We start from the raw sequence: 20741 nt of genomic DNA, 5'->3' as shown, positions 1-20741 counted from the left end.
ACAGGGGATTGAGCCATGGTGTGCAGTACATGTTGCAGAATTGTCAAATTGTTGAGACAGCTGCCAATTTCTTACCTTTTGTACGGAAGGCATGGGGAAAATAAACCATCACTGCTTTCACAAAGCTCTCCATCCTTCGAGCACTTTCACGTTTAATGTCCAACTTAATCTGATGCTCATGGTGACCCTGGGAGGTAAATAATTTAAGTAATGATTAAGTAAAGAAATGTTAGCAGAAGGTAATGAATTGTCAACTGCCACTCAAGTTAGGTGCAGGGCCAGGACTCTAACTGCCTACTCCAATATTCTTTTTACCACTCTTCATTGTTTTGCTAAGATTCTGTGGGAATATCACCTCCTACAGTAAAGGACAGATAGATGGCAGGAGGTGGAGTGGAGTGTGGCTGGAAGAGGTGGGATTGGACAGCTGCTTATAACACAGGGATAAAATTGAAAACAAATTGTTCTGCAGTCATAAATACAGATACACTGAATGTATATAACTGTAATAAACATACACAGACCTGGGTTTGAATTTTGGCTGTGCCACTTATGAAGCCTAAATAACCTAAAACCTTTGAAACTTAGTTTTCTTTCCTGTAATGATAACACCACCACCACAGAGCTGTTATGAAGAATAAATTAGATAATGTGTGTAAAGTGCACAGCATGGGGCCTACCATGTAATGGGTAAAAGTAATAGTTAACTAAATAAGAGATTTAGGTATTGCAGTGGGTCAGAACTCACAGTAGCCATATTGAGCATCTGTGGACAATTAATGATATTTGGGAGGAAATTAAGAAAGAGGGTTTTGATAAGGCAACATAATTGATGAAGTTAAACCCAAAATATTGTGAAATCTTTCCTGGAGCTCTTCTAAATCCCAGTTTTACTTATAAATTCATGAACAAAAGAAAAGGTCACTTTAGCAACTTCTATGAGAGAACTAGAAGGAATGCTGCAGTATTCACTCGCACACGCACACACGTCACACTCTTTACTCTAGCCACAATCATGATGCCATTTTTGTCTTACTATAAACAAAGTTTTCCCCAAATTCCTGGTTTCAGCCCTTAAGGATTCCTTGGAAGGAATCTCCTGGCTTTGTGTAAAGATAGACTGTTCAAATTTTTATATGTAAAGAAGAAAATGCATTTTAAGAAAAGTGATTTCTGGGTGTATTTCTGGGTGTTTTAGTCAATGAGCTCCCAGGAAGAGAAGTTATTTTGGTAAGGATCTTAGTAGAGTAGAAATCAGTAATAAAGAGTATCATCTACATTTCAAAATAGAACTCTTTTTGCATTTTCTGAAATGTCTTACATTTTGATGAAACACACACACAGACTCTCTGGGCTCCCTAGTTTTGAAACTGATTTTCTCAATTAGAGCCTATATGGCTCTTCTTTTGCTTCACAGTTGTGGAAAGTTTGGTCTGATTGGTGATATCCTTTTTTAATTCTAATAGCAACAAGACTGAAAAGTACTCTGGAAACTTCTGCAACTACTCTGGGTGATTGATAAAAAGAGCTCCAAGTTAGCCATCAGCTATTTGTAGTACTGTGGGTATCAGATGATGCTGATGTAAATAAGGCACTGGAATGAATCAAACTGAAGACAACTAATGACTTTGTTAACTTTAACGTAGTGACATATTACCTGGAAGCATAGGGAAAGCTGATACAATATTTGTGTTAATATATTAATACATTGATCCCAATTCTCCCAAGCACAGGAGAAATGATTTCTGGTTTAATGAAATAAAAATCATACTTATCTCTTTTACTCTAGCTGTGAAGGTTGGGAGTTAGGAAATATTGTGGTAAAAATTTTTATGAGGAAGTATGCAATGGTAATGCCAGTGTTTTGTCCCCTTGATTAGAACTTTTATTCAAAACTTTGATATCAAAGTTCTCTTAGATTTGCTTAATGGTTAGATTCACCTTAGTTTACCCCTGAACATTTATCAACTTATAAATATCTTTTCCTCTACTCAGTCAGAAAATCTTCATTAGAGGTTGGAAGGTGGGGGAATTGGTAAGAAAAAGAAATAGAGTCACAGGAAACTATAATCTAGTCAGAAAGAGAAAAAGAGTAAATGAAACATTTATGTAGGATTTCACAGTAGTATAGAATTCATACTAAAATGAGTGATGTAATATATGATTGAGAGAATTTATAATTTAATAGATGGTATTAGAATAATTTCTAAAAACAAGAATTCATATTCTCACCAGCATTTAGATCTCCTTCACAGGCTTGTGAATATTTTTGTCCATTCTTTTGGTGTTTTTTTCCCCTACCAATTGACACACACTCTATTTTAGAAGTATTTATTCTTAGTCTGTCATACATGCTATAAATATTTTCTCCCCTTCTAATCTGCATTTTCACTTTGTTAGTGTTACCTTCTGCCACATAAAAGTATTATTCATGGAGTCAAATATGCTGATCTTTTCATTTATGTCTTCATTGTACATTCTGTGATCTATGTGATAAATTTCACATGCACCTTAAAATTTCTTCTCATTATCCCCCTAAACTCACTATGCTACAGACACTTTGGCTTTTCTTTAGTTCCTGAAAAAGATGTTTTCTCAAGGTCATCCCACATGTTGTTCTTTATTAGGAGATTTTTCTGCCCACTTTTCACTTGACAACTCTCTACTCATTTTCTAAGTCTCATCATAAATGTCACGGATTTAGAAGGGTCTTCCCGATTCCCCAGTTGAAGCCAGAAACCTCTGTCCTACTCCTGCATGGTGCCTGCAGCTGTCCTTCATCATGCATATCCCAGCCATTGCTTTGTATTTAACTGTATGTCTCTTTGCCTATGAGGTCATATAAATCAAATGTTTGGTTATCTGCTATACCAAGACTTAGTACAATCCCTGGAACATTAACTATATATTTGGTCACTATATATTTGTTAACAGAAGGAGGGAATATTCTTAGGGAAATTTTCATAAAATATTGGGCATTTAAGCCAAGTCTTGAGGAATAAGTACCATTTAGACAGGCAGGAGGAAAAACATCACATGAGCAAGGCATGCATGTAAAATATTTTTTGATATGTGGGGACAGCAATAATATGACATCTGTAACTTTCTTTGAAAAAAAATGCAAGATACATTTATATAGGTAGCTGTGAGCAGACCATTAAGGGCCATGAGAACAGCAGGCACATTCTTGAGCAAACACCAAAATGGATACAAACCTCACAGATGCAATGATCATGTAAAAACTGAGGCTTGCAGGTGACCAAGCTGTGGGCACATGGTTTACAACATACAGGATCATTGAATAATAGGATTATGTAAATGCTACGATCCTATGGTTTCCCACAGAGATGAGGGGGGCATGTATATGTTCCTCTGTCCATTCATTTTCCACGTCACTAGAGTCATACAGGGTGTGGTTGTCCATTGCCCTTTCCATTCCATGTGGTGCCAGCCTGTCCCAGTTGGGGTTATCTATTGTGCAAGTGCATGAGAAGTTTTATGTGCCTACCTTCCCCCTTCCCACACAATACCTAGATTTCTGGAGAAGATAATACTCTCAATCTCATAATCATGGCCTCTGAACTTCCCTTCAAACATGGGTTTTGGTGGTTTTGAAAGCAGTAGAGGAAAATATCAGCAGTCAGGCAAGTGGCAAAGGTTTGTTAATTTCCAACTTCTTTCTAAATCTCCAATTTATTGGGGAAGGGCTAAGATGTGTCAGATATGGCCTCTTTCAAGCCTCTCGTCTGACCTGGCAGAGTGAACTTCAGAATGTGTAGGGCATGGGTGGAATTGGTGGGAAGGGAGAACGGAAAGGATTGGAAACATCCAGCATCCGTGACTTTTCAGAAAACCATAGTATGAGTAAAATTAATGCATGTAATATAAATCGTGTACCTGCCTTCCTACAAATATGGTATTAAACATGCCTTCTTGTGAATTATTACATCATAATTCTTTCTTCTGTCCTACATTGCATTGAAGCACAAAAAAGGGAAAAATAATAAACTTTGTGGTTTTTTCTTTGGAGATGGGGGAAAAAACTGTGCTAATCTCAATTCACAAACACCCCAGGAGCCTACAATTCCAATTTTCTTTTCACAGTATTAATGAAACTGGGTACTAGAAAAGTCAAATCTTCCCCTGTAAATCTGAAACCATTCTCAAGGCTAGCCTAGAATGATAATAACTTCCACATCTATTAAGACACAATATAGAACTCTGGTCTAGTGAGATCATTTTAAGCAACTCTTTTTTTCCTAGATGGGGTGGAGACAGAAATTTAAAATCAATTACTTTAAGCTTAATCTATGAGAGAACCAGAAAGACCTAGTCAAAGACTCCTATTGAGAAAAAATTCAATAAATGTATCTTACCAATAATTTTTTCTTTTTTTTTAAAGTATCATTGTAAGTCAGGATGTCCAATAATTCCAGTTAGCAGAATGATATATGTTGGGCATTATGGAGTTTTATGATCCTTTATATATCCCTCCTGATCTGAAATATATGGCTCCCATTCTATATTTTAACATTGCTATGTTTTATGCTTTATTATTTCTTAAGATTAGTAATTTCATATAATTCTTTTTCTTAAAGCTCAAAATCTGAATTTTCCTATCATCAGGATTTAGTGACACTCTTGCTTCATCCTTGTAATGACAGGGTCATGGTTGATGACATCTCTATACATTAACAGTCTATAGTAAAGAAATAAAACCAGCCTGGAAAATTGCCAGGAAACTACAATCTCACCCTGAAAGCTAACTTTGGAAACAGTACAAATATAATATGATTATCATGGAAGAACAGCTCATTCAAGTATACAGAATAGTTTTATAAAAGTGACAATTTGAGTGATAAAAAGAGCAACTGATAGCATGTTATTGCCTTAATGAACTCTTCAATATAAATTTAAGGTCCCACCACCCACCAAACTCAATGTCATAAGAATTAGGCATATTGCATATGCAGAGTTATAAAGAGCAGTTTTTAAAATAACATTTGATTACAATGTTTCCAATCTCAGAAAGAATAACCAAGGATGTCAACCATATTCCTTGTAACATGAAACCTCTTTGGAAAATTCATTAATATTCAAAAATTTACCTTTCAAACCCATAATAATTAAAAATAAAAAATTCTGGCCGGGCGCTGTGGCTCACGCCTGTAATCCTAGCTCTTGGGAGGCCGAGGCGGGCGGATTGCTCAAGGTCAGGAGTTCAAAACCAGCCTGAGCAAGAGCGAGACCCCGTCTCTACTACAAATAGAAAGAAATTAATTGGCCAACTGATATATATATATAAAAAATTAGCCGGGCATGGTGGCGCATGCCTGTAGTCCCAGCTACCCGGGAGGCTGAGGCAGAAGGATCACTCGAGCCCAGGAGTTTGAGGTTGCTGTGAGCTAGGCTGATGCCACGGCACTCACTCTAGCCTGGGCAACAAAGCGAGACTCTGTCTCAAAAAAAAAAAAAATAAAAAAAATAAAAAATAAAAATAAAAATAAAAAATTCTTAAAAACAGTTATTTTAAAACTTCCATTGTGAATCATCTTGTTAAGTAATTGCATACTGTATACTTTCTATTTGTATATACTAAGTTATGACTGGGTACAATTAACAATGCAAATTGGTAAATACAGGATCCAATGCAAAGGTTAATAGCTTAATATTCCCCTCATATTGCCATCTGTATAACAAATGCTTTAAAATTAGTGATCAAATATTATTTTATTTGATAAAGCATTTTATCTGTAAACAAAGTTAGAAAAAACTAACTTGATTTCATTACAAATCAAGAAGAGGAGAGGAGGCATAAAAACCTACCTAAACATACAGTGAACACTATTCAGGTAATGGGCACACTAAGAGCCCTGACTAAAGCATTATAAAAGCTATCCATGTAAACAAAAACATTTGTACCGCTTAATATTTTGAAATAAAAAAGTAATTTTAAAGTAATCATGGCAATATAATGCCAAGTAATCATGCCAATATAAACACAAAAGTTATTCTGATAAAATAATCACTAAATGTCTAATCATTTAGATATTTTTGACAGTAAGAATTATTTTATATTGTGATTTGAAATTAGGCACTTGGCAGTAAATTTTGCTGTTTATTGAATGTTTTGCTGATTGATGCACCAACCCCAAGAGGCAAAGAGTCCTGACTTGCTGGCCTGAACTTCTCTGATGAATTTATCTGATCAAATTCCTTTTATTTTTAACATTGTCATAAATGGTTAAGAGATGACTACATTTCTCTTATTATAACTTTTGGAACAGATTGTATAAGAAGACATTTAACCTTATTTAGTCATTTATACTATTCTCTACATTTTAATTATTATAAAATTTCCTCAGGTTTTTCAGTGATCATCAAAATAAAGCATTAGTGACAATAAGTGAAATAACATTTATTCATGAAAATATTGAAATTTTTCTAGCTTTTATGTCCCATTAATGCATACTTCTGATCTTAGAATAAATGTCAAGAAAAATTCTAGCCTTCATATTAGAAGAATAGAAAAAATGTGATTAATCAGATATGGAAGTAACTACATATTTCAAACAGACCTATATTAAAACTTCTTGTGACAGTTGTTAGAATTTTAGTGTGAATAAGGGGGAAAAAGGATAAAATGTTTCTTTATTCAGTTTAGATCTTCATTTGCTTGGATATGGGGAGGGACATACTAGCTAAGCTTTCAGCAGGCCATCTACAAGGATAATTTAAGAGCTGAGAGAGGGAGGCACAGAAGACATAAAGGGGAAGAAGTGAGAAGAATAGAGAGGAGCATGGCGGAGGTGACAGAGGGCCCCAGGGGCTGGTAAGACATGAAGCCTGCCACAAACAGCCCTGTTGACTCTACTAACCAAAGTATCTCTTAAACATGTTTGTCCCACAGCATTTCTTAACTGGATCTAAATCAGTTATTTGGGGAAATGGTGTTCTTTCACAGGTATTGTACCAAGGACTGTAAAAATTAAAGAACACATACATATCAGGACAATTTTATTTGCTGTTGTGGTTATTTAAAATCACTGTCTCAGCAAACTTAAGGATAAGTTAAAATTTTAAAGATTTAACTTTTAAATTTTTTATGCAGAGCAACAGTTGAATTTATTATTCCATTTATATACAAGGCACTACTGGAATATGACTTTTGCATTTAGTGTGCATTTTTCACAATAAATTATCATGTAATATGAATAAATTGGTTTACAGTATAATATGGAAATATGTTAATAACTGTCCTAACACATAAATGCTTATGCCTGCACTAAGTAATCACAATACTAATTAGAGAATGGAAAAACAAGAAGATTCACAGAGTTAGCATAGAGGAATCTTGATAAATCTACTAGGATGAAGCAGACCATGTGGAACATTTCAAGAGACCATTAGATCATAGATCTTGCCAAATATTAGAAGAGATAGGAAGCATTAATAGCCACTTTTCACTTGTCCTTTAGGGTGACATTGTTTATCAGTGCATGAGTGCCAGGAATTTTTCCATAACCATTTGGCAAAGTGAATATATGAAAGAAGGGAATATAAATATGAAAGAGGTCATAACCCTTATGATAGCTCTTCATCCTTGCTAGTATAATAAGTACCTTCTGAATCATTTAGGCTAACGTGCTGACAAAAGTCAAAAGCCTTCATGTTGCCATTAAGGTGTACATATGTGGTCTCCCAATACTGAGACTGCATCAGTTCTACGCTAAGTTTTCCATTGACCTAGACCCCTTGTGCTCTTGGGCCCAACATAATTAACTGGCTATATCAGCTTAGTTTTACATACAAATCAGTTAACTTTTGACCATTAAGACTTAAAGCTAATTTGTGTACATTCCATTTTCAGCTCCTCTTCCTTTATGCTCTTAACACTTGTTTATGACGTGTTTTCATCACATCCTCAAAGAAAGAGAAAAGAGATGAATTTTTAGTTCATTACTTTTTCACATTGTTTTACTAATTAAAATATCTTGTTTTAGTTTATGGAGTATTTAAGGAAATATAAAGTTCTGAAATCCATGAAATATATGAATTATTTATGAATTTCTGAATAAATTCCTTTTATTTTTAACATTGTCCTAAATGGTTAAGAGATGACTACATTTCTCTTATAACTTTTGGAACAGATTGTGTAAGAAGACATTTAACCTTATTTAGTCATTTATACTATTCTCTACATTTTAATTAATATGAAATTTCCTCAGGTTTTTCAGTGATCATCAAAATAAAGCATTAGTGACAATAAGTGAAACAACATTTATGAAAATATTGAAATTTTTCTAGCTTTTATGTCCCATTAATGCATACTTCTGATCTTAGAATAAATGTCAAGAAAAATTCTACTAGCCTTCAGATTAGAAGAATAGAAAAAAACGTGATTATCAGATATAGAAGTAACTACATATTTCAAACAGACCTATATTAAGACTTCTTGTGACAGTTGTTAGAATTTTAGTGTGAATAAGGGGGAAAAAGGATAAAATGTTTCTTTGTTCAGTTTAGATTTTGTTTTGGTGTTTTTGTAGGTTACTTTAAGAAAACACGATCTTTCCAATTTCACATGTGGGTTACGTAGGGATATTTTTAGGCCTCATGAGACTAAACAACATTTTGGCTGGTGTTGCAAAAAAGATAAGTAGTTTCCTTACACAGGAGGTGTTTATCAAATATATGGCACAAATTGAAGTATTTCAGGCTTTGCTATGGTCTTAATGTTGTTTTTGTTTTCACACAAATCTATTATTGTTTTGTGCTACATGCAGTTGTTTTGAAAACATTTCAGAAATATTTGAGCAGATAAAAATAAAATAAATATTCTTAGATAAGGTAGTCTATTTATGATATCAATTCCAACTTGGAAAAATGTATGCAAATATATTTTTTTCTGTTAATGCCTCATATTGTCTTATGCATATATTCTTGGTATAGAACACGTAAACCCTGTATGCCATTAAAATGTTCAAGTTTTCCTATCATGAGCTAAATGGCTAAAAATCTTATCTCCATTGTCCCTGTTTCCTTCTGACAAAATAATTGTGAAAAATGTGTTTAAAATGAAAGTATTCCATCAGGCAGGAATAGATGATTTAGGTAACATTTAAATAAAATTCCTTTTTTAATGCTTAGACACCATAGTAAAAGAACATTCTGCAAAATGAAAGTTGTCATTGAGTGAAAGTTGGCAGCTGAGCTAATTGGTACACTGTAGCAAAGATGACTGTATTTAAAAGAGAAAGCGCTGCCTTTGGTTTGTCGGGTAGTGACAGAGTTACTGCAGTATATTCTATTCTTTGTAAGAGGAAATTAATTGCTTGTAATCAAATACTGTGGATTAGAGTCCTTTTTTTCCTTCTACCTTGGCCACAGAAGCAACTCCAAGGCTTTTTATTCAGCAACATTACATGGGTTTTTGTAAAACAAGCAGTGACATATTCAGCATAAAAAGGTTTCATCTGCTACATTTTGTAGCTCTAGAACATAGCACACTGCTGCCTTGATACTGAGAGCTACTACTTTGGAAGTGACTATATTTTAAGGCTTCATTGTGGGAAGAAAATGGAAATGACAGGAAAAAATCCACGTTTAGGCAAAAGCAGCTTGGTGATATTTGAAAGTAGAATTTCAAAGCAGTATAGAGCTATATGGTTGGTAAATGATGTCTAGTAATTACCAAAAAACTATTGTAGAAATATTAAAAATTACTAAATGATGTTTAATAGTAGTGGAAAAAACCCACAATTTTAGTTTTCTTGAATTTTGAATTCCTGGGGTGTGTGTATACATATACATATATACACACATCTCTAATATATATGCAATCTTGAGATTATTTGAATTCATTGTGCATAATTTATAAGAAATGTTTTTTTTAAATTATAGCATTTTTAATCCACTACATTTGAAAAGTAATATTTTTCTGTAGGACAAGGAAGAGGATAGACATTCAGGGAAATATAGAAAACACAATCCATAGAGAAAAATGACCTAGGGTCAAGGTGGGATATAATCTTTTCTCTCTACAGTTCCTATTCTTTATATAAAAAGAAAAGTTTTGACAGAGCTTGGTGGCTCACGCCTGTAATGCTAGTCAGGAGTTCAAGACCAGCCTGAGCAAGAGGCCCCATCTCTACAAAAAATAGAAAAATCAGCCGGGCGTTGTGGCTTGTGCCTTTAGTCCCAGCTACTTGGGAGGCAGAAGGATCATTTGAACCCAGGAATTTGAGGTTGCAGTGAGCTATGGTGACACCATTGCACTCTAGCAGGCAAAAAGGTGAGAACCTATCTCAAAAAAAAAAAGAAAGAAAGAAAAATTTTGTATATAGAAGAAAACAGCCATCCCTCAGCATATCTACCAGCTAAAAATCTCAGGCCTTTTCTTCCCATCTATGGTCAGTTTCAGTGTCTGGCCAAACCTTAGTGTAGACATTAGCTTCCCTGTAATCCATTGCTTATATCCAAGCAAGAGCTTTATTCATATTTTGGGAAGAATTAAGTGAGGGTTTTATCAGTTGAATAAAAGTAGGCTAGCTAGTCTTTTATTATTATCTTTACGTAGTACTGATTTTGGCTCAAAAGAAGATATCTAAAACTGAGAAAGAATGTTTTCATACTGTCTCCTCCAAAGTTTAGCTTTGGGGATCACTCAACCACCACCAATGAATAAATAAAATACATACATACTTGTGCAAGAAAATAAGTCTCTAATAGAAAAGGACATTGATTCTTTGAATTTATAAATATATGACTATTACACTTTGAAAAGCAAGTAGACTATATTAAATGACTGAATAATCTTATTGTTAGATACTAGATTTTGAAAGTAAAATTCAGTTGTCCCGATTTGGTTTAGAGTTAGACCTAAGTGTTCTAGAGCAACATTAATTGTTTCTTATAATGAGCCCCTCTAATATCACAGGGTAGGGCTGTTTTGGTTTTATTTCACATCTTGAGTTTGTAATTTGACACCTAACACAGGAACAGGGCCCTTTGGAGCTAATTTGAGTTTATTTGGGGCTAAGCTTACACGACCCTGTTGACAAAATTGATCTGTGAGAAAGATGGCAAGTCTCTCCCAGAACATTTTGATTCATAGTCCCTAGTTTTTAGTGAGTGTGAGGCACAAAGGATTGCTATAGTTAACAGTATACTTGTCCTAAAGCAGTAGGTGCTATTCCATGAGGCATAAAAATAGATGATAAATATTAATATAGCTCTCTGGCATTCAATAAACTCAATAGTCACTTTGTGTTTTTTCTCATCCTCTTTCCTATAGCCAACCCAACCCGAGCAGGTGGGAGAGAGCCGTACCCAGGCTCAGCAGAAGTGATACGGGAGTCCAGCAGCACCACTGGCATGGTCGTTGGGATAGTAGCCGCTGCCGCCCTGTGCATCCTCATCCTCCTCTATGCCATGTACAAGTACAGAAACCGGGATGAAGGCTCATACCATGTGGACGAGAGTCGAAACTACATCAGTAACTCAGCACAGTCCAATGGGGCAGTTGTAAAGGAGAAACAACCCAGCAGTGTGAAAAGCGCTAACAAAAATAAGAAAAACAAGGATAAAGAGTATTATGTCTGATCCTAAGATCTTAAATGGACACTTGTATAGAAATAGTCTTCATTTTATCTGAGACATAATATAAACTTATTTACTTTCCTTTTTATGAAGCACATACAAAAGAAGACAGGGAATGCAATCAGGAAGGAAAGACTTTTTAAAAAATAAAAACAAGTATCTCATGCTCTTGTTTCTCAAAAAAGAAAAAAAAAATAAAATAACAGGGGCCAATAAATTCCCGAACATCCACAGTGTTTTCATTTACTCTGCCTGTCTTTATGTTGCTGGAACATTTCTAAAAGACAGTGATGACCGCACGCATTCATAAAGCAAAGGAGTATTACGACATCAAGGCACAACACAAAAGAACAACACAAAACATAACACAAAAAAAAGAAGCTACCTATGATCCTGGATTTAGCCAAAGTGCTAGCGCTTTCCTGAGAAGTCAGTCAGTCCGATTGCCAGAGAAGACTGTCATTTTGGGTGACTCAACCTGCAAGCCTTCAAGTGTTTGCCACCTGGTGCAACTGGAGAAATAGTTGGAACTTGCATTTGAAACAAAGTGCTGGCTTTTTTGAAGACTTGTGTAGGAACACATTCAAAAAGCCCCTTTCTGGTTGTGAAAGAGGAAAAGAAAAGTATGGAGGCCTTATTTTCAAAAATGTGAAATATAAGGCACATTTTCACACTAAAATTTCAAAACAAAAACAAGAGGGCATAGATGCAATCATTGGGAAATTTTCATGCACGCTTACTATGTTATTACATATGTTTATATAAAATCCATCTCTGTGTGCTTTCTGGACTGTGATAAGTGACGTTTTATAGCCTGTTGTATAGAAAATGCAAAATATATCTCTGCTCTTCAGCCATTTTTGGTAAATTCAATGTTATAAGTGTTGCTAAGTATAGGGAGTTTTATGACATCAGAGCAACATTTCAGTTGTTTTTTTCTTTTTTTGCCACCATTATAAATTGCCACAATTACTTACTTTTATTTTTTAAAAAAAATTACAGTGTAGTGTTTATTCTAAGGAAGATATGTATGAATGTATATAAAAAGACTCAGCTTTTTTCTTACATGTACAGCCTTCATTCTGTTGCAATTAAGTTTTAATATTTGTATGAAAGGTGTGAATTAGAAAGTAAAATATATACATATATATCTTATAATCTTTTCTCCCCCAGATACTCACATTCCAACATACATTCACAATCTCTCTCTTTTTCACACACACACATATACACACAGAAATCCATCAGAGATGATGGAATACCCAAACGTGCATATAGTAGCAAATATTTACTGACAAATTGAAAAGCAGGAAGGAAGATAGTTGTGCCAAGGTATTGATGACAAATGGGGTGATTTGCTTCATCGAGATCTTACTCCCAGGAAACCTCAAGAAGATTTTAGTCCCTAAAGAAATAGAACCTTTTCTAATCAAATAGAATATCACTGGTATACTGCTGCATGAATATGAACCATTATGTGGGCAGGTTATGGAAGCAAAATTGGTTAATCTACCTTAACTCTGGCTGCTGCAATTGAAAACTTTGTTTCTAATAAAACAATATATATATTCTCTGAATCTGATGTGCATGATAAACATTTTTGGAAAGTAAACACTTTCTCAGCTAGGAAAGTATTTTCAATAATTTCTTATTCTGTATTACTACCCACTTAAAAAAAATCATTCTCTGTTGATTATTGACTATGTTTTAACTTTTCTGGTTTTACATATATATCATTAAAAAATAGTTTTAGTTTAACACATTAAGTAGTAGAAAACTAGATTATACACTTGTTTTTGAATATTGTTTCAATGATCACAGCAATAAATTATTAGTACGAGAAGGTAATGCAAAAGAAATGTATTGTTTGCAAGGTGATGCTTCAGTGAAAATTGAGCGCATTACTTGAACATCTTCCAAAAATAAGATATTAAATTTCATAGAAGAGAAGAATAACTTTACAATTAGCTTTAACCAGCAAAGACAAAAATGCAAAACATCTCTTGTGATACTTTAGTTGATGAAAAAAGCCAAGAAGTGGCCTGGATTTCAGACATACAGCACTTAAGAAGTATATACAATTCATAGCAAATCACCACTATCTATGGTTGCCAAGTAATTATTGTGTATGAAAATCTTAAAAGCTTTTCATGATCCAGAAAGTAGAAGGTATAAAACTAAAATTTAATATCCATTACTTCTGTTTTAGGTTTTTATCTTGTTTTGATTTGCCAGGTTAAAGAATTCACAAGTCTTTCCCCCCACCCCTTCTCATTCAGTCTTACTCAGGGAAAGCCAGTGAAATCAGAAGGGAAATATAAAACCACTAATTTACATATTGAGTTTAAAAAATCGGTTGCTTTTCCATTTGACCTATTAAAGCTGAATGAGTTTCCATCTAGAAAGATTATAAAATATGATAGAAAATAAATTGAATAATGGTATTTTTAAGCAGTATATCTATGAAACATGGTGTTTGGGATTGAATTCAATGCTTCTTCCCAGAATACATTTTAAAATTACATTTAAGGATATAATCTAATATTACCAGTAAAAATATTTCTACTGTCATTGGCCTACACAAAATCTAGCATTTTTTTTTCTGAATAGAGAAAGAAAACATGAGTTGAGAGAAAATGACTTGAATAAAATCCCAAGTATCTTCATACCAAATGTATCAGGGTTCCACACGTAGTTTGCAATTAATAGAGGATTTCACACTACCTGGCATAAATTTGATTACATCTCTAGACTGTAACTTTTCTGATTGAGTATGCTTCTTTTTTTTATCCATGTACTGTGTTGCCTTTTTTAAAAAAAGACAAATACTACAATAATGTGTGAGGTGGTCGATCCCTAAGACATCAAAGAAAGGCCACAGGACCTTACCCTTCTAGTGCTTTGTGTGATTGGGTATCTAAGGGGTTTTCTTTGTTTTTTGTTTCTGTTTTTCTGTTGCAAGGCCAATTTATCCATTAATGGAAATGCTAAGCAAGTGGAATTTACTGTTTTGTTAATAAAATATTTCTTAATACAACTGTGGATTTATTGATTTTAAAAATTACATGCGGCACAATTTTGTGATGCGGTGACATAGTAAGGAAGACTGCATTTAAAGGGAAGACCCATTCTTACACAACCAGAGGAAAAATGTTGACTCTTTTTCTGGATATTATTCATTAAGCAGCTCTAAATTTATATATTTAAAGATGCAGCCACTAATTATACCTTTGTTCACAAGATACCCGAAACCAACTCATACAAAACTACCTGAAAACATGAAATATTGATTTCATAAATGTTTTTTTCTGTAAAAAAAAAACAATGAAATTGAAATAAATCTGTGTTTAAATGCCAACACTATCACTAGTTACAATTTACCTAATTTCTTTGACTCTTATTTCTCTCATCTATAAATTAAAAGTAATAATGCCAACCTCTCAGGGGGATAGGAACTAATGTACCTAGCACAACTGAATACAAATAAAATGTGGCTACTAGTCATACTGTTATTTTCCATAATAATGGCTCTGACAAAACATGTCAAAAATGTTTGCTCAGGTTGTATTATTTGAAAAACAAAAGCAAAAAACAAGTGATAAAGGAATATACTAATTTGTTTCCATACTATATATTAATTGTTTTTGTAAATCAAAGTAGATTTTTGGAAATCAGATGAGCCATCAGTAAGTTTAAGTCCAATAGTTGGTAACTGTTTTAAAACCCCAGCCTTTGAAAATAATAGTAAGTGGTCTGAACATGAATGTTTAATCTGTTTTGTACCTGTATCGTTTAGATACATGTATTATTTCCTTCTTAATATTATCTCATGATTTTTTAAACACAAGAGGAGAAACTATCTACATTCCCTTAATGTCTACATTAAAGGCTATATAACTTATCCTACCTTAAAAATTAGGCCATTCAAAGGTGGCGGCTGTATAAAATTTAGTAAACAGATGAAGGATTCTTAGATTCTTTATCTCTTGGGGACATAGACCCCTGGTTCCCAATTACTAGGCATCAGAGCTTACTAATACACACACACACACACACACACACACACACACACACACACACACAATTTGGCAGGCATTTGTAGATTAGAATTTTCTTAGGAAATGTGTTTCATTAACTTCATCAAATCTTCAAATAACTCCAAAATTCCCCAAAAGATTGAGAACCACTGAAATAGACAGTGGATGTAACCAAAATTTGTTCTAATTGATACTGAAGATGAGTAGTTCAGTGAGTATTAAGAAAGTATCAAAGAGATGGGATGAACTAACTTTAGTGGTACCATTATAATGTGAAGTTTCCTTCCCTATACTTAGATGTCCAGATATGTAATATTTATGAACATTAATCTTATTTCATTTCTATAAGTTTAATCTTCAGATATTTTTTGAGTACCAATATATGTAAATCACTTTGTTCATCCCACATATTTCCACTCTTCTGATAAATTTAGTATTCATTTAAAGGCAAACTTCTCCAAGGATTGGAACACTTGATTTAACACCTTGAAGATAAGCTGTACATATCCATTATGCAGCAAGGTTTTAGCCAACAAAAGCATCCATCTTTAAGCATGTGGAAGTCACTGATATTTGAGAATAGCAGACAAACTAGAAAAAAAAAACCTAATTGACCACAAAATACATAGTTATCTTTAAATTTAAATAAAAAAGAGAAAATAACTCATCAGGAGATTTATACAAATAAGGCACCTTAGATCACTTCTTGGTAATTCTTATGTCAAGGAGGTTGAGTGTTTCTAGATCAACTATGATAAGTACACCTTGTGTTTACACAAGTACTCTTGTCACTGAATGCTATTTATCCAGACAAGATAGCAATTTGGGGTGAGGAATACGGCTATTAAAGTGGTGGCATCGTATGTGCCTCACCTAAATTCCATCCCTACAAAAGAAATGATAGCAGTTTATAAAATGCCACCGAGAAACCTTGCTTAAGAGTACAAAATATCTCGTTGAAAAAGAATAGAATATGTAGCTACAATATCAATTCAGTAAAAATAGCAAACGAAACAAGTGTTGACTGCTTCTGGTCTGTGGTAGTTCAGATATTTACTGTTTGGAACTATGTGCTTTGAAATTTAAATAAGATAATCTCAGTAATGACCTGTCACAACCACAAAATTTAGAGCAAGATGGGTTGAATCCTAGGTTTGAAAAATACTAGCTGTGGGGCTTTGGGCAATCACTCAATCATACTAAGTTTATTTAGCGTTAAAAGCAAGATGAGACAACCCATAGAAATATGAGGATTAAAAACTGTAATGCTCTCAAATGTTTTGCATAGAGTTCATATTTCATTAAAAGAAAATTAAAATAAAGATTACCTTAAATAGAGTAAAATAAAAAGTCTGCTAGACATCAACTAAGAATAGAATTACCATAAAACTGTAGATTAAGAATACTTTAGTGATTCATGTTAATATTTCTCCCAGTATAGATGATACTCTTTCAACTTCTCAAAGCATTGTTCAACCATGGCTAAAGGAAGGGTAATTCTTTTGCAAGGGAGTCTATTTCATTGTGAGATAATTGTGGTTCCTTATATCTAGTTCTCTATAACTTCTACTTGTTGGTTCTCATTCTCTTTGTGCAAAAGAGAATGCATTCTCTTTTCCACATAACAGCCTTTCCAATACCATCACCCTCCACAAACCCTGCCTCGATTTTCTCTTTGCCAGTCTTAATATTCTGGTTTCTCTTGGCCTTCACTCAAATCATATGGATCGAAATAATCTTAACAACCTTCTCTTAAACCTATGTTCTTCACAATATGTGATACAGAACAATCATAGCAATTGGTGATCAGCCAAAATACGGTGGATCTTTCACCTTCCCTGACTTGAACTTTTTCTGATAATAACACTTAAGTTTCATTGTTTTTAAAAGCATATAGTACTTATTCGAATTGTAATACATTGGATTTATGATCAACTAAAATTATCAGATTTTTTCTAAGATAAGTCTCCTTTGTACCCATGGAACTTGTTAATCTGAATTTAAATGTAGAATTTCACATTTAACTATGAGAAATTTTATTGTATAAAACTTGAAGACTTGAAAAGGTGAGACATATTTATATCTTGTTTCTCTCACATGAGGCCCTAATATTCACCATTGGCAATTTTTTACCTGCATTTAGATGTAAATTCATTTATTAGGAAAGATATCTGAGGGATGCCTCAAGAGACTTCTCTCTAAACAATGTTTTTCAACTAGGAGTACTTTTGCTCCCCAGGGGACATTTGGTAGTGTCTGGACAGAGTTTTTGTTTTCATGTTTGGGGTGGAGAGAGCTATTGGTAGAGATCAGGGATGCTGCTAAACAATTCATAGTGCATAGGACAGCTCCCACCCAACAATGATCCCGTCCAAAATATCAATAGTGCCAATGCCTATAGACATAATAGGTATCAACTTGCCAATAATCTTTGAATGAGTATCACTCAAGTCTATCCTTGTCCACCAGAAGATCATAAGAAACTCAGTTATCTTGCAATCAGGATAGAGAATTTCTTCCTAAACCATCACTGAATCTACTGAGAAGAGAATTAGCTTAATTTGTAATGCTGTTTGTGAATTTTTACCACTTCTTTTAAAAAGTGACTATAAAGCATCTATTTTTTAAAACAATTCTAATTTTGGCTTGAGTCTCGTCAGTGTAGAATTAAAAATATCCTTGGAATATTACTTTTGAAATCAGGGTAACACTTACTTCCTTCATTCTTCCAGTGTCTTATCTTGCTTCCTAAGAGTATCAAAATAACCAGTATAGTGTTCATGCTCACATTCAAGTTGTCTATAATGCAATTGGCCTTGACATGAACAAACTTTGGAAGAAGGAATCTGGAAATCATTTACATTTTGCCTACCTTGAATGTCAACTGCCCTGGCACCCTATTCCTTAGAGCTGATTTTAAGAGCTTTATACATGTGTGTGATATCTGGCTGTTTAAGATCATCTCAGAATCTCCAATACGTGCTCTATAATTTTGTATCATTCTCAGAGAGCCATGATAATTGACTTTTACTTCTAACACCCAATAAGCTTTCTCAATAACAGAATGTTCTTCAGAGAGGTGATTCTAAGGAGCACCAGAAGGGGAGTAGGGAAATGAGTTAGGGAAATTAAAGAAGCCAAGGAGGAAGGAGTGATAATTCACTCCACAGTACTTGGTGTGGTATTGTAACCTGGCTGAGTAAGCCAGGGAAAGCCCTCAAGCACAGAGATGCAAGTGTTTTCAGCTAGAAGGCACCGGGTGATTGTAATGCGGTATAGTGACTGCTAGGGTATATGGCTGGGTCACCTGCAGCATCTGCTACAGTTTCTTATGCATTTGTGACTTAGCACTTTTACTCACATTGAATGCATTTAGTTCTGTGCCTAATAAAATTGATTCTGAAGTAAACGACATTCTTCAAAGTTCTGTGGTTCCATTCTTAGAGATGTTTCAGTCTCCTTATAATTCTATGATGGTTTTCTTAGGACTACTAGGGCCAGTTTTTGGCCATCTTGCAAATATTTTCTACCATAAGTGAAGTAATCTAGGAACTGTATCCTTTTCTCAGTTTTAGTGGGATAATTTATCCCAGTATCTGTCACATATAGCAGCTGAAGTCAAAATCCCAGGTGGTATTCTCCCCAAACATAACCCAGGACCAATGAGCATATTGTGGCTCTCCTCTGTGGGTGGGGAGAAGGTGATCATGGAAATTAAGTTCACCTGTTTTAATTTTGCATGTGTTCTTCATAAATGACAATGTTCACTGTGAAGTTGTCTCAGATGCCTCCCATTGGCTGGGAGGGAATGGGGTGGAATCCGTCCTTCCCTATCTGTGGAAAAACTTTAGAGATGACCCTCTATAAGGTGTAAATATTTCTTTGCTCCATGTTCCTGGCAATAAATTTGGATTTTTTAGAGTCAGGAAATGGGGTGGAAGAAGTTGTGCCTTTGGAATCACTAGCTTGCCCGAATGCACTAGATATAGTGCAGGGTCTCACCTACAGACACTGGGCCTGTGCAGATTTCCTTTGGATGGTGGAGAGTATGCCACACAAATGCCTCCTTACCTCCTTATACCCTTTTCTGTTTCTCCTTCAACCAACTATTTAATCTCATTTTCTTTGCTTCTCCTATGACTTGGAAATCTCCATGATCCCTGCTTTGGGTTTTAAAGCATAGCCATTCTGGCTTCTGCAGAACTTTTCAATTATGAATATGCAGAAAGAGAGTGCAGACATCTTGTGCTCTGGATACAATTTTATTTTTCTCTTTTTCTTTCTGCCTTTCTTTGTCCCTAATGTACGAAAAATAAATCAGACATCACACTGCAATTGTCATTCTCCTGTCAGCAACCCTTACAAGGTACCTGGACTATTCGCTTAACTTTGCACCAAGTTATGCAAAAGAGTTCCTATCTTCTTATTGACCTTGAGTCATGTTACAAAGATGCCTCCATTGCTTTACTAGAAGCCACATTCTCTTACCTCTTTCCTTATTCCCCTACCCCTCATTCCTTCCTACAGAAAGCAAAGACAGGGCAGCCATGACTCGTAGGTAGCTCTGAACCCAGAAACAACAGTGGCCTTTGACATATTCTCATTTATTTCCTCTTAACTCTTATTTATAAATTTATATTTTTTAGAAATTCTCTTCAATTTTTAGAGCTTCTCATTGTCTTTAGTCATATTTACCACCAGAGCACCTGGCTACTGGATCACATATTTTCTCTGTGTTTTTAAAAAGTTTTGCTCCAAAAGTCAACAACATATATGATCTATCCTGAAGTTCCCTTCCTTTTCCATTATAAATGTCACAAGATTTTCTATCCTTTCTATCACTACACCAGCACTTCCTTGTCTCTTGTTAGTGAGAATTAGGTACAAAATGTCAACTGACTTTATTACCTTTCAATACTTATCCAAATAATCTACTTTTATTAAAATGAAACTTTTCATAGGTAATGTAAATAGCTGGAATTTCAACACCTTGGCTCTGTGCCAGTTTTATTTCCCATAATGTAAAATATTATCCATTCCTCTGCACAATATCACTTTTTCTTTTCTATGCTTTTATTGTCATCAAATCTCATCATACATTAA

At 34.4% G+C, this 20741-nt stretch overlaps 1 protein-coding gene across 37 annotated transcripts in view; it reads left to right on the top strand.

Annotated features, from left to right (window-relative positions):
• Nucleotides 1–20268, top strand: part of NRXN1 (neurexin 1) — a 1076423-nt gene extending 1056155 nt beyond the window's left edge. For 32 of the 37 annotated variants that reach the window (XM_076000756.1, XM_076000755.1, XM_076000761.1 and 29 more), the window contains one exon: nt 11297–16900. In XM_076000756.1, the coding sequence (XP_075856871.1) occupies nt 11297–11604 (308 nt within the window). In that variant the 3' untranslated portion in view covers nt 11605–16900. Of the gene's footprint in view, nt 1–11296 lie in introns of all 37 variants that reach the window. The other 5 variants (XM_076000758.1, XM_076000757.1, XM_020288575.2 and 2 more) reach the window with 3 other exon arrangements.
• Nucleotides 20269–20741: the final 473 nt, after the last annotated feature.

Source organism: Microcebus murinus, chromosome 3 (genome assembly GCF_040939455.1).
Source record: "Microcebus murinus isolate Inina chromosome 3, M.murinus_Inina_mat1.0, whole genome shotgun sequence".
Classification (NCBI taxonomy): Eukaryota; Metazoa; Chordata; class Mammalia; order Primates; family Cheirogaleidae; genus Microcebus; species Microcebus murinus.
Note: the sequence above shows the minus strand (reverse complement) of the source record. Positions and strands in the feature narration are given on the sequence as shown.